The sequence below is a fragment of the Petaurus breviceps genome, unplaced genomic scaffold (assembly GCF_028583685.1).
Source record: "Petaurus breviceps papuanus isolate PSGF00001 unplaced genomic scaffold, PetGlider_PUasm1.0 90903, whole genome shotgun sequence".
NCBI classification, from domain to species: Eukaryota; Metazoa; Chordata; class Mammalia; order Diprotodontia; family Petauridae; genus Petaurus; species Petaurus breviceps.
In genome coordinates, this window is record NW_027187376.1 from 10,113,458 (window position 1) to 10,137,393 (window position 23,936).

At 38.8% G+C, this 23,936-nt stretch overlaps 1 protein-coding gene across 1 annotated transcript in view; it reads left to right on the plus strand.

The window, feature by feature from the left end:
* Positions 1 to 23,936, plus strand: part of ACADL (acyl-CoA dehydrogenase long chain) — a 54,215-nt gene that overhangs the window by 28,308 nt on the left and 1,971 nt on the right. Inside the window, exons 8-10 of the mRNA XM_069075227.1 lie at positions 1,553 to 1,666; positions 17,962 to 18,089; positions 20,225 to 20,311. Coding sequence (XP_068931328.1) covers positions 1,553 to 1,666; positions 17,962 to 18,089; positions 20,225 to 20,311 — 329 coding nt within the window. The remainder of the gene's footprint in view (positions 1 to 1,552; positions 1,667 to 17,961; positions 18,090 to 20,224; positions 20,312 to 23,936) is intronic.

The following is a 23,936-nucleotide window of genomic DNA, read 5'->3' on the forward strand; positions in this document are numbered from 1 at the left end:
TGGCAGACCATTCCATTATCTTTGCCAAGAAGACCCAAAATGGGGTCATGAAGAGTCAGACATGACTGAAAAACAACTGAACAAATAAATGTTCATTAGTCAAGAGTAATATGCGTTTGATTATTTTCATTAATAATATTTACAGTGAATCCAAGTGCAGTATCCGAATTGTAGGGGTGGAGCAGGACATCTCATCCAGATACATAGAAGTACTTGCTTTTGTAACATCAGTCCCTAACAGAAGTGTCTAGCACACTGTAGGCATGTGATAAATACTTGTTGATATAATACAGAGTTTTTCCTTCAAGGTGTGTTTTTCCTCACAGATGCTAAGAAAAATTAGACAAAGGACTCATCTCTAAAATATACAGAGAACTGAGTCAAATTTATAAGAATACAAGTCATTCCCCAATTGATAAATGGTCAAAGGATATGAACAGGCAGTTTTCAGAGAAAGAAATTAAAGCTATCTATAAGCATATGAAGAAATGCTCTAATTCACTATTGATTAGAGAAATGCAAATCAAAACAACTCTGAGGTACCACATCTCACCAGTCAGATTGGCTAAGATGACAAAACAGGAAAATGACAAATGCTGGAGAGGATGTGGGCAAACTGGAACACTAATGCATTGTTGGTGGAGCTGTGAACTGATCCAGCCTTTCTGGAGAGCAATCTGGAACCATGCCCAAAGGGCTATAAATACTTTCATACCCTTTGATCCAGCAATACCACTCCTAGGGTTATATCCCAAAGAGATCATAGAAATGGGAGAAAGACCCATATGTACAAAAATGTTTAAAGCAGCTCTTTTTGTTGGGGCAAAGAATTGGAAATTAAGGGGGTGTCCATCAATTGGGGAATGGCTGAACAAGTTGTGGTATATGCATGTTATGGAATATTATTGCGCTATAAGAAACGGGGAGCAGGCGGTCTTCATATTTACCTGGAGAGGCTTAAAAGAACTGATGCTGAGTGAGAAGAGTAGAACCAGGAGGAATTTGTACACAATTACGGACACAACATATGTGTGATGACCAACTTTGATAGACTGGACTCTTCTCAACAATGCAGGGATATAAGTCAATCCCAAAAGACGCATGATGGAGAGAAAAACGTGCATCCAGAGAAAGAACTAGAAAGAACTAAATTTATATCCAGGTGGAAGCAAATTACCTGATCTTTTTTGTTCTCTTATTTGATTTTATGTCCTCTATACCATTTTTCATCCCAGCTGGTACAATCCATCCTTATAACCTGACCATTGTATAATGTGAAAGTATCTACAGATCCTATACTTGATTATAAGACGCCAAGGGGGGGGGGGGAAGGGAGGGAGACAAAATGTGAAATTCAAGGAATTGTGGAATTGAATCCTGTAAATTAAAAGGAAACAAACAAATTAATAAATTAAAGAATTAATTAAAAAATTAGAGCATTCTGGGATTTAGGTATTACATTTATGAAGATTATTTGGGGGGGTTTACTATAATTAAAAATTTTCACAGGTAATCAGAATTATGTTCAGAGTCCCTCTCTTTTTGTTTACAGGAAAGATTATTGATTGCTGATATTGCCATTTCTGCATGTGAATTTATGTTTGAAGAAACTAGGAATTATGTCAAGCAGAGAAAAGCTTTTGGGAAAACAATTGCACATATACAGGTAAGCTTAGGTTGAGCAATTTTCAACATCTTACTCTGAGTTTCTTATTATTGTTGGATATTTCACCATGCTAACAAGCCCCTTTCTGATGTAAGATGGTTCAGTTCTAGTAAGAATTTCAAGTGAGCTTGAAGGACAAGGCCCTATGAACAGCAGCAATAGTCATCCACCAGGAAACAAGACATGTAGGGATGCCTAATCTCAGAGAAGTATAGTTTCTGTACCTCTGTTTCTTGCTACTCTCATTTGCTTGGATCTACATTGCAGTGACAGCTCCAGAAGAATTATTTCAGACCTTTAGATGGTCATTGCTTTCTTCAAAATGAAGATTAATAATAATTACCATTTAGGCAATGATTGCCAGTGGCCTATTAAAATCAAATGAATGACATAGTTCATTTTTAAAGGAATAATAAGTGTCAGATACATCAAAAATATCCTTTATCTCACCTAAATATATTTATTATATTTTATATAAATATAGGAGTATGACTATGTTAATTATTTATAAGTATATTTAGAGGACATTAAAGGATACTGTTAATGTATATGACACTTACTGATCATAATTTCTCATCCATAATTTGAAGAAATTCATGAGGATCCAAGGTGGAAGGGTCTTAGAAACCAGCTAGTCCAATTTCTACCTAAAGAAGAATACCATTACAACACTGTACTTGACAGATTCCTTATTCTTTTACTCAAGTTCTTCTCCTGCTCTTTTTGTTGTACAATATCCAGTGGATCCTTCTTACCACCACTGTAATGTTTGATTGATTTCCCAGCCATGAGTAGAGTCTTGGTGAATCCAGGCATCCACTAAGAAGTCAGGGCTTGCAATATGTCCCACCATTCTAGTTGGAGAGTGTGTTTTCTTTATCTTTGTATATCTTGAGCTAGACAGAACATAGTAAGCATTCAGTAAGTGTTGGAATAATTGAAAGATAACTTTTTCAGTCATTTATACTCTTAAAAACCTTCCAGTGACTCCCTAAATCTTTCATTTAGATTATCTTCCCTCCACCACATCAAAATCTCTGAGTAAGCCACATTTTCTATAGATTACTATGCTGTTTTGGTTTTTTTTAGTTTTTTAAGTTAGTCTTCCTTGCAGAGGTTGGGGTATGTGGGTGTGGAACATTATGTGTACTGTCAGACTTGGTTGATGCACTAGTTGGTTTTGCTGTCCTGCTTTTTTTCCTCTTTTTAAAAATTTTACAGTGACTGCCTGTGTAGGGAATAGGTTAATCAAGGTGTTATAAAAACCAGAAATATCAGTTGAAATGTGAAATATTTTTAAAAATGAAAAACTGAATTAAGCAACCTATGCCCTGTGGGAAAAGGTAATCTTAAGATTATAATGAGATAAGAGAACCATGACATTTCACACTCAAATGCTTTGCTTACTATTTAATAGTAAGGAAAACATTTGCTTCTGTAGATTGCTTCAAAGTGTTTTAGTTGGAAATTTACTTTCCTCATGGATCTGTGTTCTCATTTGTACTTTCTGTCACAGTGCACAGAAACCAAGAAAAGGGACTGAAGAAAGAGTATGTGTTCAAGGGTGTCAGTAGGAAAAGGCCAAGGAAAGGGAGGCATGAGAGAAGGCCATAACCTCCATATATGGTGTCTGCGCACATACGTGTGTATATTGTGTTCCTCACCATGTGCAGATCATCATCGGCAATAAGCCACAGTGCATACCGGTACCAGCATCTATCTTTCGTTCTTTCAGCTGCCTACAGTTTTGTTCCTATGGAGGCTGTAATATTGATTCATGAGCATATAGCCAGAGTATCATTATAAGGATATTGGTTTCGATGGGCATCTCTAGGGCTCTGTCCTGGGCCCTCTCCTATTCTTCCTCAATGTTATTGCACTTGGTGTTCTCGTCAACTCCCATAGATGCAATTACCATCTCTTTGCTGATGCTTCTCAGGTCTACTGATCTAGGCCTAAACTCTCTGCTGACCTCCAGTCTCCAGCTTCCTATTGAGTATCTCAAAGGGGTTGTCCTGTAGACATCTTAAACTCAGCTTGTACAAAAAGCCTCTTATTTTTCTCCCTAAATTGTCTCCCCTTCCTAATTTCCTTGTTGTTGAGGGTACTACCATTCTCCCAGTCAAGCAGGCTAGTAATCCCGATATACTTCTCTACTCATTCTCTTCCCGCTCCTCCTCTACATATTCAGTCTGCAACCTTCCTAGCAATTTTATCTTATAACATCTCTCTTCTATTCCCCCTTCTTTCCTCTAGCACCATCCCTGTTCAGGCCCTCATCACCTTGAGCCCTTTGTTGTTGCTGTTGTTGAATCATTGCAGTCATGTCCAACTATCCATAACCCCATTTGGAGTTTTCTTTTTTTTTCCAAATGCTTTATTAACTTCTAATTTACATCATTCATTTCTGTTGGATTTTGAGTTACAAATTTTCTCCCCGTTTTTCCCCTACCCACCGCCCCAAAATAGCAGTCCCACAGGATATCCCCACCTTCAATCGGCTCTCTCCCATATTTGCTCCCATACTCCTTTCGACTTTTCCAGTGGATCTCTATGCCCCAGTGCCTGTATATCTTATTTCCCAATTACATGTAAAATAGTATTAATAATAGTGTGTACATATATATATATATATATATATTTGAGTATTTGATTTTAAAATTTTGAATTCCAGATTCATTTCCTTCCTCCCTTGTCTCCTACCCTTACTGGGAAGATAAGCAGTTCAGTATAAGTTGCACATGTGTGGCTAATGCAAAACAATAACATAGTAGATATATTGTAAAAGACTGACTATATTTCCCTCCCTCCTATCCCACCTCCCCCTTGTTCTATTCTCTACTTTGATCCCATCCCTTTTCAAAAGTGGGTACTCCCAACTTCCCTCCCCCCCAGCCTGCCCTCCCTTCCATCATCCCCCCTCTCATCCCCTTCCCGCCTACTCTCCTGGAGGGTGAGATACCCTATTTAGTGTGTATTTCATTCCCTCCTCAAGCCAAATTCAGTGGGAATAAGGATGACCCATTCCCTTTTGCCTTCCTATTCTTCCCCTCCATTGTAACCATTTTCCCTTGCCTCTTCTATATGAGATAGTTTACGCCATTCTGTCTCTCCCCATCTCCTCTCACTATATTCCTCTCTCACCTCTTAATTTCACCTTTTAAGTATCATCCCTTCCTGATAAATTGGTCCTGTGCCCTCTCTCTATGTATACCTATAAACATATATACACACATTCACATATGTATTCATATGCCTGTATACCTTCATATATAGACATATATATATTTCTGTTCCCTTCAACTACTGAGAAAAGTTTCATAAGTTACAATTATTGTTTTTCCATGTAGGAATGTTAATAGTTCAACTTTGATAAGTTCCTTATGATTTCTTTTCCCTGTTTACCTTCTCATGCTTCTCTTGCTTCTTGTATCTGAATGCCAAATTTTCTATTCAACTCTGGTTTTTTCAGCAAGAATGCTTGAAAGTCCTCTATTCCACTGAATGACCATATTTTCCCCTGAGACACGATACTCAGTTTTGCTGGGTAGGTGACTCTTGGTTTTAATACCAGCTCCTTTGACCTCCGGAATATCATATTCCAGTCCCTTCAATCCCTCAGTGTAGAAGCTGCCAGATCCTGGGTTATCCTGATTGTGTTTCCACAATATTCAAATTGTTTCTTCCTGGCTGCTTGTAATATTCTCTCCTTAATCTGGGAATTCCAGAACCTGGCTATAATATTCCTAAGAGTTTTCTTTTGGGAATCTTTTTCAGGGGGTGATTGGTGGATTCTTTCAACCTCTGTTGTGCCCTCTGGTTCTAAAACATCAGGGCAGTTTTCTTTGAGAACTTCCTGGAGCGTGATTTCTAGGTTCTTACTTTGATGATAGCTTTCAGGTAGTCCAATAATTTTTAAATTATCTCTCCTGGATCTATTTTCCAGGTCAGTGGTTTTTCCCATGAGATGTTTTACATTGCCTTCTATTCTTTCATTTGTTTGCATCTGTTTAACAGCATCTTTATTTCTCATAAAGTCATTAGCTTCCATTTGCTCCAATCTAATTCTGAGGCAATGATTCTCCTCATTGAGCTTTTCAGATTCTTTTTCCCATCTGGCAAATTCGGCTTTTTAAGGCATTCTTCTCCTCATTGCCTTTTTGAGCCTCTTTTGCCATTTGAGTTAGTCTGTTTTTTAAGGTGTTATTTTCCTCAGTCAGCTGTTGACTCTGATTTCGTAATTTTCTTGCATTGTTCTCATTTCTCTTCCCAATTTTTCCTCCACTTCTCTTATCTGCTTCTTAAGGTCCTCTGTGGCCTGTAACCAGCTCATATTTTCCTTTGAAGCTTTTGGTGCAGGAGTTCTGACTTCACTGTCTTCCTCCTGTTCCATGCTTTGCTCCTTTTTGTCCCCCAAATAGGAGTCTAATGTTGGAATCTTCTGTTTGCTTTGTTTCCTTTGCCTGCTCATGTTGCCCCTCAGTCACTTGACCTCTGGGCTTTTTGCCATAGTAGGACTCTGCCACCAGACAGGGGGTCTTTCGTCCCAAAAGCTGGGGTTTTCTCAGCTGCCAGAGGTATTAGATAGGTGCACTCTCTGAGGTCTCCACGTGCTCTGGCAAGCTGAACACACACCCCAGGACCTCCACCCTAGACTGCAATCCAGATCCAAGAAGGTTAAAGCAAGAGTGATTACCCCTCAGACTGGTGCTTGGTCCCCCTACACTCTGCAGGCCAGGAGCTGAAGCTGCCACGTGCTGCTGGCTGGCAGTTCAGCAGCTTCTCGCCCCAGGGGCAAAAGCCACACACTCCCACTTATTAGATCCCAAAGTCCAGACTGCACTGACCTCTCACTTTGTCCTTCATATCTATGTGTTGATAAATCTGGAAATGGCCACAGCTACTGCTGATCTGAAGTCCCTCTGGCCAGAGGCTGGTAAAGCCCTCCCTGGGGCTAAAGCTGAGGCATGGGCCTGGGCTCGGCTCCCAGAGCACTGAGCTGGCCAATTCCTGCCAGCCTGCCGGGCTGTCCTCAGCTGGAGGTTAGCTTCTCTGTGTCATTTTGTGGGTTATGCAACTCCAAAATTTGTTTAGAGTCCCCTTTTTATGTGGATTGGGGAAGGTGGAAGCCGGAGCCCAGCGGAGGTCCTGCTTCTACTCCGCCATCTTGACTCCACCCCCCATTTGGAGTTTTCTTGGCAAAGATATTGGAGTGTTTTGACATTTCCTTTTCCAGCTCATTTTACAATGAGAAAACTAAGGCAAACAGTGACTTGCCCAGCTATTAAGTGTCTGAGACTAGATTTGAACTCACATCTCCCTGACTCCAGGTCCAGCTCACTATCCACTATACCACTTAGCTTCCCATCTTGTGCCCAGATTATTACAGTAGCCTGCTGGTTGGTCTCCCTGTCAAAAGTCTCTCCCTACTCCATTCTACCCTCTACTCAGCTATCAAAGTGATTTTCCTAAAGAACTGATATGATCATGTTACCCTTCCCCTACACCCCACTAATAGAGTCCATTGACTCCTGGGATCAAATACAGAATCCTTTCTTGGACATTCAAAGCTCTTCATAACCTGGACAACCTCTTCCAACCTTTCTAGTCTTCCTATACCTTGTACACTTTACCCTTCCCCACCCCACTCCCACCCCATCTCCAACTTTGGGCATTTTCACTGGCTTTTTTCCTTGCCTAGAATTGTCTTCTCCTCTTCTCTGTCTCCTGTTTCTGGATTCCCTGATTTCCTTCAAGTTGCAGGTAAAATCCACCTTACTTCTAATGCTTTCCTTCTATTGACTATTTCCAATTCACCCTTTATATACCTTATTTTCATGTTGTCTCTCCTATTAGATAGTAAGTGCCTAAGACTGTCTTTTATGTTTCTTTTATCTCCAGCAATTAATATAGTGAATTGGGAGACCGAGTTTGTTTTTTTGAAAGGGAGAATCCACAGATCAAATCTATAAAGATTATTTTGGCAACGGTGTGAGGGATGGATTACAGCAGTGAGAAGTAGACTTAGAAGCAGGGAGATTAATTAGGCAGCTATTGCAGGAGTCAAGGGCTTGGTTGGTTGGTGGGTTGTTGTCCTTTGTTCTCGAAGAGGACCAAAATGTCATCACTGTACTAAAGTCAAGTTTCAGTGTATCCGACGGTGGCTGATCAGACCGATACGAGCTCAAAATGCTCTATCACAGTCGGGCGCAGATAGTCCATGTCAACATTTGGGGTGGATTCTCTAAATTTGCACATCTCATGTATCTTTTGAGCTACTTCAATGCTTTGCTCAGAGAGCACAGCGCCTTCTCTGATGTGGGAACGCCATGCTGAGCAGTCCTGTGCCAGTGTCTCCCAAGTCACACAATCAATACCAAAGTTCTTAAGAGAGCCCTTGAGAGTGTCCTTGTATCTCTTCTTCTGACCACCAAGTGAATGCTTGCCCTGTGTGAGCTTTCCATAAAACAGTCTTTTTGGCAACCCTACATTTTGCATTTGAACAGTGTGGCCAGCCCGTCAGAGAGTCCAGCTTGAGAAAGGACAGTGGTGACTGTATCTTATCTTAATACAGCGAAGGAGAGACTGAGTCTGTATTTTGAGGAGAAGAATTCACAAATTAAATCTATAAAGATTATTTTGGTAACAGTGTGAAGGATGGATTAAAGCTGGGAGATGTATACTTAGGGGCAGGGAGATTAATTAGGCAGTTATTGCAGGAGTCAAGGATTTAGCAAATGATTGAATAAGGACTGTGAGGGGGAAGGAATAGCCAAATATTAATGCATGCTTATTGACAGAATGAGAAAGATGGGCTTTGGGAGCAGGTTGGGATTATTGAATGCCTTCCAGCCCACTTATTCCTTCTTACTCAGTTGTAGGCTCACTCACTGTCCATTTGTAGTGCCTGTCCTAGGTAAATGTTATATGTATTTTATACCTATCTTAATAGGTGCATAAAGTAGCAGAGGTCAGATCTTAAAATGACAGTCATTTCAGGAGATTGGTATCTGAGACTGTTTGCTAGAGGATGTGGTAGTAGGCCTAAAACTTGAAAGATTTAAGATACTGAAGGAATAAGGAAGCATAGATAAAATAGAAGTCTCCTTGTCTTTACATTTCAGATAAACAGAGCAATTTTGTTACAGTTCTCTCCCTCCTAGTGCCCTATTCTGTATTCTTCAGATAAAAACATATTCCTGCCTGTTCCTGCCCCTTTCTGAGGCTAATGACAAATTATTAAAGCTAATAACATGTAATCAAGGTTCTGTTCTCTCCTTGAAAAAGACAAAGTCTCCTTCCTTGCTTCAAAGGGCAACTGTAGATAACTGATTATTTACCCAAACTGTTCTTCATTTTCTGCTTTATGCACTCACAAAATTACTGGTAATCAGAGTCCTTATAACAAAGCATGTCATAATGGAAAGAACCCTAGTTTTGGAGGCAGGACCTGAGTTCAGATCTTATTTCTGATGCTTACTACCTGTATGAACTTAACTTCCCTAGGCCTCAATTTCCTCTTTTATAAAATGAGGGAGTTAGACCCCTTGTGTCCCTCCCAAATCTATAGCTGTGGTTCTGGGATCCTTTGGTTCACAGAGACTTATCTGTGGACTAACCTGCGCCTCTTTGTGCCCCGACTAGAAATAACAGTCAAGCTTCTTTATCTGACTCACACACTAAACTTTGTGAGCTATGCTTTTTTGGTGCTATTTTTTAAATAAGTGTCATGAGTGGGCAAGATAAGGTCAGGGAACAACTGATAGTTTAGCTTGTCCAGGAAGTAGGGAGTATGGAGAGTAGTCACATAAATAAGGTTCAAAAGGTAAATTAAAGCCAGCTTGTGTAGGGGCTTGAATAATAAATTGAGTTTGTAGTTTGAGAAGGAGAATCCAAAGGTCAGACCTATAAAGATTATTTTGGCAACTGTGTAAGGGATGGATTAAAGCAGGGAGAAGTGAGTAGCAGGGAGATTAATTAAGAGGCTATTGCAGGAGTCAAGAACTTGGCAAATGATTGACTGTGAGGAAGAAGGAATAGCCAGAGATGATTTGTGAGATTTTTTACCCTGGGAGGGCAAGTTAAAGGGTGATTCCATATTTAGTAAAAGGAAGTTAGGAAGAGGTACAAGTTTAGGGGGAAAGATAATAAGTTAGTGTTGAGTTATAAGCTTTTGAATGGACAGCTAGATATACATATCCAATGGAAACATGGAAATTCAATACTGGAATTCATGGAAGAGATTGTAGCTCTATATTTGGGAGTTCTCTATATAGAAGTGATAATTGAAGTCATGGGAATAGATAAGACTTCAAAGAGAGCACAGAACCAAAAGAGATTGACAGGGCCAGAATCTTTGGAGATACTTATGCTTAGAGGTGAGATGAGAAAACAGTAATGGCAACTAAGAGTGAAAAGCCAGTAATGGAGACTGAGAAAGGCATAGAAACCATGGAGAATAGTGTCACAAAAGTTCGAAGGAAAAAGGAGTGTCAAGGAGGAAAAGGAAGAAATAACAATAGTCAAATGTAATGGAATAGTCAAGAAGGATGAAGAGGGAGTAAAAGTCATTTTATTAGTAACTGTTAAGTCATTGGTGACCTGACATCTTGGTTTCAGCAGAATGTGCTTAGAATCTCAGAATTGGAGGAAACCTCAACAATCCAACCTTTCTCTAACTGATAATTGCCAGCAAATGATTGTTTATCTTCTGCTTAAAAACTTTCATTGGGGGCGGCCAGGTAGCACAGCGAGTAAGAGCACCGCCTCCAGTGTTGAGAAGACCTGGAGATCGAATCCCGGGCTCAGACACTTAGCACCCACCCAGAAACACCTGGCCGTGTAACCTTGAGCAAGTTACTTAACCCCAATTGCTTAGGGGCAGCCAGGTGGCTCAGCGAGTAAGAGCACCAGTTCCAGTGTCGGGATGACCTGGATCAAATCCGGGCTCAGATACTCAGCACCACACCCAGAAATAACTGGCCGTGTAACCTTGAGCAAGTTACTTAACCCCGATTGCTTTAAAAAAAAAAAAAACTTTCATTGAGGGGAACTCACCACCTGATAAGGCAGGAGGCAACAGTGAAGTCCAGGAGTGCTAGGTTCTGAATCAGAGGATCTGAGTTCAGATCCTTTATCTACTATTTGCTACCTGTGTGGTCTTGGACGAATTGCTTAATCTACTTGTGCCTCATTTTCCTTGTCCCTAAAATGCAGAGTTTGGACTATTGACCAGTTTTTTGACTATTGTCTATTTTAACTTTCTGTCTTTGTTCCTACAAAATACGTACAACTCACTTCTAGCAGTGTGAAGGTTGCTCTTAACTCTCTCTGTAGGACAAATAAATAGCATTCTCTGTGTTTGAACTCCTGAGAAGTTACCTAATTCTTCTCCCTTTTACTCTCTTCCTCACTAGAAAGCATTAAACACACAAAAACATACAGTCGTAGTGGGTAGCATGCAAAGCAAGTGAAAGGGACAAGTATTCTAGAGTCTGGGAGCTCCCACTTCCTAATATTGTGTGTTGCTATTTGATTGTAAAAGGACCAAAAAGTGGAAAGAACCCTGGACTGTGGACTCAGGTAGGGGTATGCTGGCGTTAGTTTGAACCAGCTCCTAAGAGCTTATATTTTTAGTATAAACATGTGTACCTGGGATATCACAATACTAAAAATCAGGACTTGATTTATGGTTTTGTTAATCGACTAAATTTAAGAAAGTGATAGAGAAAATATTAATGCTGCAGATTGAACTTAAAAGTGTGCCCTACTTATGTTTTTTTTTTTTTTCAAGTAACAGTTGTGAATCATTGACCAGCACACCCTTGGGCTCTGGAGGTCTGTGCTAGACTTTTTACTCTTTACCACTTTGGCCCTGGGCAAGTCAGGTCCCCTATCTGAGCCTCTGTTTCTTTCCTCTTTAGTAAAATGAGTGTTAAACTAGACTTAGGGGTTCTTAACCTTTTTTATTTCATGGATCCCTTTGGCAAACTGGTAAAGCCTTCTCAGAATATTTTAACACCTTTAATAATTGGAGGAAATGCTAAATTTCAGTTGAAAGTTAGTGAAAATAAGTTGTAATTTTTTTCCATCCAACTTCACAGACCCCTTGAAATCTCTCCATGAATCTTTTGGCAGTTCTAGGACTTCAAGCTAAGAACTTCTGGCCTACGAAATCCCTAAGGACCTTTCTAACCCTGAATTCTATGTTTCTAGAAGCTTTTGACACTTGTACTTAAGTTGTGACGGTTAATCTGAAAATATTACTCCATTCTTTGCTCAGGTATCTTAGAAAACTTGTGATTTTGCAGATAATGGTGGAAAATAGGACAATTATCTCAGCAGTTTTCTCACAGAAATATTTGAAGCTGCTTTTTACATTTTTATGTAGTGTGAGAGAATGGAAAGATAGAAATATGTCAGTTAATCAGTATTTATTAATTGCCTGCAACATTCCAGGCACCAGGCTGACTGCTGAGAATAAAAAGAAAGGTGAAAACCAGTCCCTGGAGGCAACATACAAACAACCATGTGCAAACAGTGTGTTTGTTGTTGTTGAGTTGTCACAGCCATGTCTGAGTCTTCATGGCTCCGTTTGTGGTTTTTTGGCAGAGACAGTAGAGTTGTTTGCCATTTCCTTTTCCAGCTCATTTTACATATGAGGAAACTGAGGCAAACAGGTAGTTATTTGGCCAGGGTCACAAAGTAAAGGTAGTCTTCTTGATTCCAGGCCAGAGTCAGTCTATCCACGGCACCACCTAGCTGCCCTACACACACACACACACACACACACACACACACACACACACACACACACGTTAATCTCCAAAGGAAGATACCAAGATTAAGGAGGACAGGAAAAGTCTTCTTATAGGAGATGGGACCTTAGCTGAGATTTAAAAGAAACTAAGCAAGCTAGGAGAGAGGGATGTGGAAGGAGAACATTCCAGGCATCAGAGACAGTCAGTGAAAATGATCTAAGTCAAGAGATGGAATGTCTTAACAAGGAACAAGGAAGCCGGTGTCAATGGGTGGCAGAGTACATGGGTATGATGAGCAAGGGAGGCAGGGGCCAGGTTACAAAGGGCTTTGAAAGACAACCAGAGGATTTTATATTTGATCCTGGAGATCTTTGGGAACCACTGCAGCTTATTTAGTAGGGAGGTGATATGGTCAGACCTGTATGTTAGGAGGATGAGTTTGACAGCTGAGTAGAGAATGGATTAGAATAGAAAAGAGACTCAAGGCAAGAAAACTATCTAGCAAGGTATTACAATAGCCCAGTGCTGAGCTGGTGAGGGACTGTGTCAGGGTAGTTGCAGTATCAGAGGAGAATATAGGGCATAGATGAGAAATGTTTCAAAGACAGAAATGGTGGTTTGACCTCTAACTGGTTATTGGGGACAAGAGTATAAGGAGTTGAGGATAACACCTCAGTTATAAGCCTAGGTGAGTGGAAGGATGGTGATAACTTCAACAGTAATAGAAAAACTCAGAAGACAGGACTGTTTGGGGGGGGGGAAAGATATTGAATTCCGTTTTGGACATGTTGAGTTTAAGATGTCCATAGGACATCCAGTTTGAGATAGCTAATAGATAGTTACTAATTTGAGACTGGAGTAGGGTTGTACAAGTAAGATCTGAGAGTCATCTGCATAGAGATGATCACTGAATTCATGGGAGCTGATAATATCACCCAGGAAAGTAGGATAGAGGGAGAAGAGGGTCTAGGACAGTCTTGGGGGACTGCCCCCCTTCTGCTAACAGGAATGAGGTAGATGTAATCAAAAAAGAGGAATAATGTGATAGGGAAGAGAAAAATCAGAATACAGAGTGTCTTCGAAGTCCAGAAAGAAGAAAATATCCAGGAGAAGAGGATCAAATTAATTGTGTCAGAGGCTACAGAGACTGACCATTAAGCTTTTGCAGTAAATTTGTTTTCTAAGATTTCTTAGATATTTCAAATTATTCTATTTTACCATCATCATCATAGCTAACATTTATATAGCACTTTAAAGTTTATAAAGCACTGAACATATATTATCTCATTTGGTCCTCAAAATAACCATGGAAAGTAGGTGCTATTATTATGTCCAGTTTACAAATGAGGAAACTAAGGCTGAGAAAGGCTAAGTGACTTGCCCAGGGTCACACAACTAGTATCTGAGGCCGAATTTGAACTCAGGTTGTCTTGACTCCAAGCCCCTCAGTCTCACCCACTGCTCCAAGGCTACCTCACTTAAGTAGCTGATTTTTTTTTTTTAGCAATTGGGGTTAAGTAACTTGCTCAAGGTTACACGGTGAGTTATTTCTGGGTGTAGGGCTGAGTATCTGAGCCCGGATTTGATCCAGGTCATCCTGACACTGGAGCCGGTGCTCTTACTCGCTGAGCCACCTGGCCGCCCCTGAAGTAGCTGATTTTTTAAAAGTGGTTTGAGGAATTGGAAAGGGCCTTTTCTTACATCTAGTGCAAGTTAAAACTATCATTTTTAAATGAGACTTCTGAAGAAAGGATTGTCCTTTTACCCAATTTAACCAAGCTATACAACAATATAACACTTCTTAAACATTTGTTAAACCACCTTTGGATACTTTGTGGCTGTGTGATCTTTTGGAAATGTGTCATGAATCTTATTTTTGAACACAGGTCTAAAATTTGCAAATAGCCCTTCTGTTACAGGATTTTCAGATCTAGTAATCCAGTCTTTGTATGCAATTGAAATTGAAGAGAACCACAAGATGACAAGACTGCCAGTTTCCTATTAAATAGGAAATACAACTCAGAGACACACAGAATACAAAACAATAGTCGGAATAACAAGACCTCTGCCTGCATTTTTCCTGCTACCCACTTGTATTTAATTGGAATTTAAATCCAATTTTCTAATCTCCTAAATCTCAATCCATTCCAAAGCAGTGAAAAATCCACAGCTTTTGCTCTCCTAGGCTTAAAATGTATTCTTGCTTTTCTGATTCTGAGATAAAAAGGGAAGAAATTGGGGTTTCGAGAGAGAACATACCAAGAACATGACTCATTCCCGGCCTCCCACAGTTAGTTATGAAAACGATGGGGGTAGACAAACATTTTAATCTTAATATGTAAGAAACTAGGTTAACTATTTCTTCATTAACTAGTTTTATAATTAACAAATCCAGCTAGACTAGATAACCTCTAAGTCCCTTCCAGCTCTGACTCTAATAATGTTTATCACATAGAAAAAAAATGTTTTCAGTGTATTATTTGAATATTAGTATTTATAGTTAGCATGAATTGATGTTTAATACCATGGGAAGCTTAGAATTCATTAACAGAAAGTTAGAATGTAAGTTAAATGCCTTGATGCTATTGTTAACTTTCATTGGTAATTCAGCTACTTGGTAATAATGGAATGTAGGTAGTTCTTGTAGAGTAGGGTAGTGTTTGCTTAGGCAGTGTCTGCAAGTGCCCCCGGTGATAAAAACCCATTGAGATGAGAGTTGGAATCTTCTTTGAGAAATGTCAGGTAGTTCAATCAGGGCTAAATTATATAGATTGTGAGAAGTCAGTAAGGATTGATTAAGCATCAATGTGCCAAGGCACTGTGATAAACTCTGGGTATAAAAAGAAAGGCAAAAGACAGTCCCTACCTGCCAGGAGATCACAATTTAACGGGGGGAGGAAAGTTTTGTGTATAAATTCTGTTAAGTTTAGCTAAAGCTAAATTGTGCAGGATTTTAAGAACAAATTAGTTTTTGTTTAATCCTAGTGGCTATAGGGAGCAGTAGAGGTTGTTGAGCAGGGGTGTGTTGTGGTCAGAGGTGTGCTGTAGGAATTTCACTTTGACAGTATGGACGAGATAGGAAGAAATGTAGGAGGACAGAAAGAGCAAGTAAGAAGCTGTTGTAATAGGTAGTAAAGAGCTTAACCTAGAAAGGAAAGTAAGAATTACAAATGGGCCCCATTTTTCCAAGGGTACTTGACTTACTCATTGAGAGTAGCTTCTCCCCTGGGAGAATTACACTCAGTGAACTTGATTCTTCCATATTTTGAAAATTGTCCTAAGTTTGCCAATGTGGTATCAATTATGAGGCACGGATGTTGTTATTGTCAGTTGGTCAGTAAGCATTTATTAGTACAATGCTTGATACAGAGTAGAAATAGATTTTAAAATGATCTACCTCACTTTCAGTCTCAGTGGAATAGTATTTGTTCATCTTTTTCATTTAGTGACCAACTGCTAAATTTGCTCAAAGGGGCACCTAGAGGCAAAGGAGTCCTACTTTCTTCCCTATGGTAGAGAATTTTGACTGTGATTTTTAAAAGAAAAAAAAAACAAGCAGAAAAAAAATGGAAAAGTGAGAAGAGGAGAGAAAAGCAGTGGTAGAGGGAAGATTGCGAGTCTCCTACGACATTGGAAGACATTTCCTCAGACTCCCAGAAAAGCTCCCAAACTGGCAAAGCCGATTTCAGTGGACAGATGGCAGCAACAACTTCAAGGGATAGCCTTTTAGAACTAAACTGTTAAGCTTGCCATCTCACAACTCATGCCTTTGCTCTGACTATCTCCTGAGCCTGGAACGTTCATCTCATTGTCTCTACTAGACTTGTTTCAAGATTCAGCTTTAATCCTACCTTCTGTGAGAAACCTCCCGCGGTGCCTCCCCATTGCTAGTGCCTTCCCTCTGAGATTACCTTCCATCTGTACTCTCCATATATGTACAATTTCTTGCACGTTATCTCACCCTCTATTAGAATGTGAATTCCTTGCGACCAAGGGCCAAGTTTTTGCTTTACTTTGTATCCAAAGCACTTTTCACAGGACTTGGTATATACTAAGTGCTTAATAAATGTTTGTCAACTTTGTGACAGTCAGTTGACAAACATTTATTAAGCAGTTACCAATTTGAGTGGGCAGATAGCAGTAAAAGCTTCAGGAGATGAGACTTTTATAGCTAAACTGTTAAGCTTGTCATGTCCTTCAGAGCCTTCTGTACCCCAACCTTGTCTGTCCATGGACCAATGCATGGTCTTGCTTTCCCTGTTCTCCCTTTCCAGAGATTACAGGGACACTTGCATACTCAAGCAGTGTACATGGAATAAGACTGGTTTTATGGCTGTTCCAGCAATAATATCAAGTCAGGAATCATCGCCCTTGGGTCCAGGACAGTTCTCTTGTGATTGCAGTTTAGGACTTGGATTTGGTTTATGTGTATGCTATTTCTAAACTGAATAACCCTGAATTGTTATTGCTCCTGGGGGTATAGAAGGGGGAGGAGAGGGGTGGTTAACTTTAACAGTGATTGTAATAATAGCAATGGGAACATTACCACATTTGTGAATTCATTTCTGTGTGGAACTCCTGGATGAGGAAATTCCCTCTACTAGTGCAGATTGGCATCCTCTGTACAGTTTAGAATCTTAAAAATTCTCCTAGAGCACCAAGAGAGTGACTTACCCAGGTTCACATAACCAGTATATGTCAAGCTGGGCTTGAACCTAAGACTGCAATTATACCTTTTTTTTTTTTTAAGGAAAGAAGGAAGAAAAACTTAATCAAAGGTATCAGAACCTTGAGCCTTTTGTTAGGCAACATATTGTTTGTTAATTTATCAGGTTCTGAGTATGATGCTATCCTTACCAGTTTTGTAGGCTTATTTATCTGATTGGTTTTGTTCTTTGAGTGTCTAATTTTTTTTAAAGTCTTTTTAAATAAAAGGAAATACTAAGAATTGGGACGAAGTTGCTTAGTGCTATAGTGATCTGGGGCCCAAGACAAAGACCTTTATAGAACACGAAGGCATAGATAGGCCTCTCTTTTTCCATCTCCATCAGTGGAGAAGCACCTGTGCTGGTGAATTAGTTAATCTGGTCACGTATGCAGTGAAAAAGAAAGGGAAGCCATAAATACCACTGCTCAGGACCAATGCAAAAGAAGGGAACAGTGGCATTTTCTAAAGAAGATTCAGAGGAATGGCTGGCTCACAGACCTTAAAAAAGAAACAGCTGTGTCAAGAATTACTGAGCCTCAAGGTGGTGCTCCAACTTGAAAGAAATAGCTTCTATGATCTAATGTTTGAAAGCCAACAAGAATTTTAATTTTTCCATCTTTTTTTCTCCCGTCTTTGAAATTTCCCTGAGCACTAAGATTTTGAGTGTACCAGTTGGGATGGTAAGAGTTTGACTTTTGAACAAAATGCAACATAACCATTTGGGGCCAGGAAGGTCCCTACAATTTTTTTTTTTGGACAAACCATGCATTTAAAAGTTCTCACATGTTCCCTTTTTAAAAATTTCCTTTTCCTCTTTTGGACACAAGACAGTGCAGCACAAACTAGCTGAACTGAAAACACACATCTGTGTGACCAGGGCTTTTGTGGACAGCTGTCTGCAGCTGCATGAGGCAAAACGTCTGGACTCGGCTTCTGCTTCCATGGCAAAATACTGGTATGTATGTTCCAGTAATTGAAGGGTGGTGCTTTGCAGAAAGCTGTGGAAGTGGGCCAACTTTACCCATAGAGGTCCCTTAGAAGGAGGAGGTCATATCAATGCAAAAGAGTACCAGTAAACCAACCATTTAATCCAGGCTGAGGATTCATCTGTCAAGAGGGTTGGTAATGAACTTTTAACTCCTCCAAAGGCTAAACTAGGACTAATGATTTGTCCCCATCAGAAAACTGTCCATTTTCAAAGTTACTTGAAGCATTTGTTTCAAAGAGAAAGAATTAATTATCCAGTCAAACATTTTAAGTGTTATTTTAAGACAGGAGAATAATGCCCAATTTGAATAAATTAAATGTTCTGCTATTGAATAAAGGGAATATAATAATTATGAACAAGAGAAAGAGTTCATTCAAACTTCATATAGATTTTTAAGACCAAAGGATATGGGAAGAAAGTCAGAAATAGCAGGTTCATTTCTTTAAAATAAATAAATAAACAATTTATTACCCTGGAAATACAGTGGGGAAAAAAATTCTGTCATTATTCATTAACTTCAAATTCAGTCAGGCTAGAAGGAAAGCAAGCAGAAATAAGTAGGATAATGCTTGTGTTCTTACACAAATAATTTAATTGCAGGTTGGAAAGTAGCAAGTAGAAATTCAGAACGGGCGCCATTTGGGGAGATGTTTTCAATTGGATTATCCCCTTCTCTTCCCTCTAATTTCACATATAACAGAGCAAAATATAGACAGATTTTGAAAAGCTTTTCTATCTGCTGTTCTCAGCATTCTTTGGAAATACCTGATATGATAAAACTCGGATTAAGAGATAAAGCAAGGAAACAGCTAGTTGGAATCTAGAAAATATTCCATATACTTGCCAAATAAAGGTATTTCCAAAATTCCAAATGTCATTACCCCCAGAGTTTCTATCAACCTTTTCTGTAAACAGATTATTGTACTTTTTTTTTACAAAACAGATCTACCTCTTGAACTAAAAATTATTTAAGATAGAAAATTGTTTCTGTTATTATTATAGGTTTGCCTTGAGTTTTTCTTTTTTTTTTCAGACTGGGAAGGAAGAAGGCAAATCCGAGTGTCACATTGCATTTTATTTTTTAAGTAGCATAGATAAAATTCCCATTTTGTTATCTTTTCATGGAATTCTGCCTTAAGATTGATGAGATGGGTGGGTGCGGGGAATGCAACACTTCATTTTTTTTAGTTCTTCCCATTAGACTGTACTTGAAAAACAACACTGTATAAATATGGTTAATTCTTTTTTATGTAAATATGTTTTTGCTATATTAAAGGCATGTAATTTTAATCGGTGATTCTTCCTTAGGGCTTTACTATTACCTATAAATGGTCAGTCTTTTATGACTGTAACAAATTACATTTATAAGTGCTAATGAATTTGGTGATATGAATTCAGAGAATAACTTTTTCAAAACTGAGATTTAGACTATATTGTTGAAATTTGAGGAAATTTGAGTAAAACAGTGAATCCAAGTGATTTGTCAAGTAAATATGTTCATCCTAAACATGGTATCATTTGGTGGGGGAGGAGGGGCTGAATGTAATAGGCTAAACTTAATATTTACTTCATTTACATGGACACAGCATTAATAAAAGCCTGGCAAAAGCTATAATTAACTAAGAAGGTTCTATGCAGGAATTTTAAAATTTATCTTTATATGTGCTTTTAGATGAGCAGTTATATTATACAGAAAACATCTGCTAATCATACTCGTAATTCCATCTAAGAGCTGATTCTTTTAAATTCTGCTGCCTTTGGGGAGTGTGAGATAGAGAAAGGAGAGAAAGTAGATATTTATTAATTGAAAATTAAATGTACAAAAAATAATTCGTCATTTTTAATAGGCAGCCTACATAATACATCCTTTTATGTAGGCTGCCTATCAAAAATGACATATGTGTATAAGCTGCCTATCAAAAATGACATGTATCTATCTAGATATGTATGTGTGTATATATGTATGTATGTATATGAGAGTTTAATGGCTCCATAAACTTATATAGTTACATGGTCATAAATAAACCATCCCCTGATTTGGGGCCATTCTGCAGAAATCCATTTTAAAAGGTCCTTTTTCCTCCCATATTTTGTTTATTTAGGGCATCTCAGCTACAAAACACTGTGGCTTATGATTGTGTGCAGCTCCATGGAGGATGGGGATACATGTGGGAATACCCCATTGCAAAGTGAGTATTTCTTAGGAAGAAAAATAATTTTATTATACTCTTTTTGAAGATGAGCAAGTAAAAATCATGAATTCCATTGAATATAAATAAAGTACAGAGAACATTATCCATTAGCTAGATGACTGAGGATGACCATATGTGTCGAAGCATATGGTAGCAATACTGCTTCTTGGCCTTTGGACAAAGTTTTTTAAATCATGTTTAAAATGTAGGAAAGTGAAAAGAAAGAGGGAGTATCATTATAAATATTCATTTCATTCATTTGATCTTTTCAATTTGTAATAAATAAGACCACGAGCCATTATGTTTTTTGAATCTTTAAAAAATTAGCTGCTTAAAATTGATGTAGACAAAAGGAGGGCCTAATGTTTTAATTATTGAAGATGATTTTGCAGGAAAAAATAAGGCAATTCCTCTTAGTAGCAGTCCTGAAATAAGTGTTTGAAGGTACCTATTCTGTGACTAAGCTATATGTTTATGACTTGTCTGTGGAAACATGCCAATTTGTAAATAGGCAGACACACACACACACACATTCCAGAGGTTTCTCCCTCCTCATAACTAACTCCCTCCCTTCACTGTTGTGTTTGCCACATCGGTCTTCCCACAGCATTTTCCTCACTGAGCTAGGGAATGTGTTTTTTCTCTGACTCACCCAGATTAACAGTTTACACACTGTCTCCACAAAAAAGAAAAATTCAGTCTTAACACACAAAAGGTTGCTTTATTTCTAATCCAATAGTGAGAAGGCTGTGGGATTTATAAAAACCATCCTCATTTTACTTAAATTTTATTAGATTATCTGAAGGAAGGAAAAAAAAACCCACTCTTTTTCTAAATTTGTCTTCAAACTTGGGCAGTTCTAGGCTTTCAAAACCTGTCACTTTGTCTGGCTTAGTTATAACCATCTTGGTGTGCTTCTAACCCCTTAGGAGAACAGCAGCTGTCAGTCATATCCAAACAAGACAAAACAAAACACCCCTATGAACTGGTTAAGAATAGAAACAGCATACACATAAACCTGCAAATGTTCTCATCTTTGGTAGGTATTGATTGGTTCAGACCAGGAATGGAGAACCTGCAGCCTCAAGGCCACATGTGGCCCTCTAGGTCTTCAAGGGTGGCTCTTTGACTGAATCCAAACTGCAATTTGTTCTGTGAAGTTTGGATTCTGTCAAAGGGCTGCACTTGAGGACCCAGAGGGCCACATGTGGCCTCAAGGCTGCAGGCTCTCCACCCCTGGTTCAGACTAATCATGGCATATTTATTTTAGTCTTTAAATAAAATAGAACAGGTAAGGTTTCTACTGGATCTTCTTTTGCTATATATAAACCCTCTTAGAACTGTCTCCAAAAGGTCATAAATCAAAAACAGGTATTTTCATCCCTATATTCCACTGATATTAGAAATAAATTTGTATGCCATCCTCAACTCCTTATTTTCTCTCACCTCCTACATCTAATCTGTTGTCGAGTTCTGTTGATTTTACCTTTGTAACATTTCACATACCCCTACTGATTCTTTCTGATGACATTGCCACCATCCTGGTGTAGGCCCCCATTACCTCAAGCCTGGACTGTTACAGTTGCCTGTTGGTTGGTCTGCTAGAGAATGAATCTTTTCCTCATTTCAGTGAACCCTCCATTTTCTGTTCGCAGTAATCTTCCTAAAGTACAAGTCTGACCATGTCACATCATACCCCCCCCCATTCCTACCTCTACTCAGTAAACTCCAGTGGCTCCCTGTCACCTCTAGAATCAGACATAAAATCTCTTTTTGAGGTTCAAAGCCTCTGATAACTTGATGGCTTCCTACCTTTCTAGTCTTCTAAATACATTACACCACTCCACATACTCTCTGATCCAGTGACAATGGATCAGACAACCAAGCACTCACTGATTGTCCCCCATCCCTTCCTCCTCTTTGCCTCCTGGCTTCCCTGGCTTTCTTTAAGTGCCAGCACTAATAGAAATGGAGTGAAATAAAGAGAGATTATGTACTTCTCTTTCACTTAACTATTGCCCCTATTTCTAGAGTCACTGGTATAAAATAGCTAAACATTAATTTGGGTTTTTAAAGAAGGCACACAAAATGGAGAGGGACCAGCATCCAGATGCTTTGAGCACAACAGAATTGCTGATCTTGTCTTTTTCAGGGATAATCACTTTAGGTCAGTTAGAAGCAAAAGGCATAGCCTGATGGAACATTGGACACACATTGTCTGAATCTGAGAGATTCATTTCTGCCAAAAAATAATTATTAACCTTCTTGGCAGTCTAGGGGTTATATGAGCATTCAAAAGAACTGGGTTTTATTTTTCCTCTTAAACACAGAAGGAAGAATTAAAAAGTAGCTATATAACCCCTTAGTATCAGAAAGTTAATTAGAGCTAAAAAAAAAAAAGAAAGTTAATTAGATAAGTGCAGTATATTAATATGCTATTCTTAGACACTTGGGCCTGACCTGTAATTTCATATACTTTCTCTATCAATTCAAATCATCTCCAACTTAGAGTTTTAGAGACGTTCCTAGAGAACTGAGAGGTTAAGTGATTTGCCTAGGATCACGCAGCTGCTGTGTATCAAAGGAGAGACTTGAACTCAGGTCTTTCTACTCTGCCATAATTCTTATTCAATGAAAAAGTCTTTGTTTTATTTCTCATAAGATGCAATAAGATACGTGATAAGACTTCATTTTATATGGAAAGTAACTTTAAATTAGCAGTATAGAATTTTGAAGTTTTAAGAGATCATAGAGATAATATTATTCCACTTTTGTTTTATTGTTGAGGAAACTGATGGTTAAGTAACTTTCATGAGGTCACATGTAGAGTAAGAGAAATATTCCGTCTTACTTCTTCAGGCTCCAAATCCAGGGCTGCTTCATATTTCCCCCATCTAGTCAAAGAAAATTAATTTATTTCATTTTCACTTAGGCTTTCATCTCATGGTGTCAGAGAAACATTATAAGCTTTGGCACTTTGTGGCTGGGTATGAGTAAACATTCCTTCTGTTTTTTTTTCCTGTTAATATGTTCATGGCTGGGTTTAACAAGTAACTTATAAAGGGTTTGCTGAATGATTTAAAGAAGCAGTATGCTATAGTGAAAGAACACTGTCTCTAAGTCAGGACCTCAGTTCAAATTCTGCTTCTCATACTCACTATCTGTGGGACTTTAGGACCTTAGGTCTTCATGGATGTGTTTTATCATCAGATGAGCTTCATTGATCCCTTTCTTCTCTAAATCTTTTGTCCTAAGGAATCAGTGTGAGCTACTTTGAAAGGTTTGTATCTATGGGAAAATGACCAAGTCAGTCCTAAAAACAAACATACAAAAAACATCACTTTTTTTAGTTTTTTTTAGTTTCTTTGGGATTGGCAAAATGGAATGTGAACATAGTGAGCATTGGCTTTGGTAGTTGAAGGAGGGAGAAACAGAGAGAGGGAAGAAGAGAAAAGAAGGGAGAGAAAGGGGGAGAAAGAGGGAGAGAGCAGAGAAAGAGGCAAGGGAGAAAGGAGTATGAGAGAGGATAGAGGAGGGTAGAGAAAGAGGCAGGGAAAAGAGGTGTGTTTGTGTGTGTGTGTGTGTGTGTGTGTGTGTGTGTGTGTGTGTGTGTGTGTGTGTG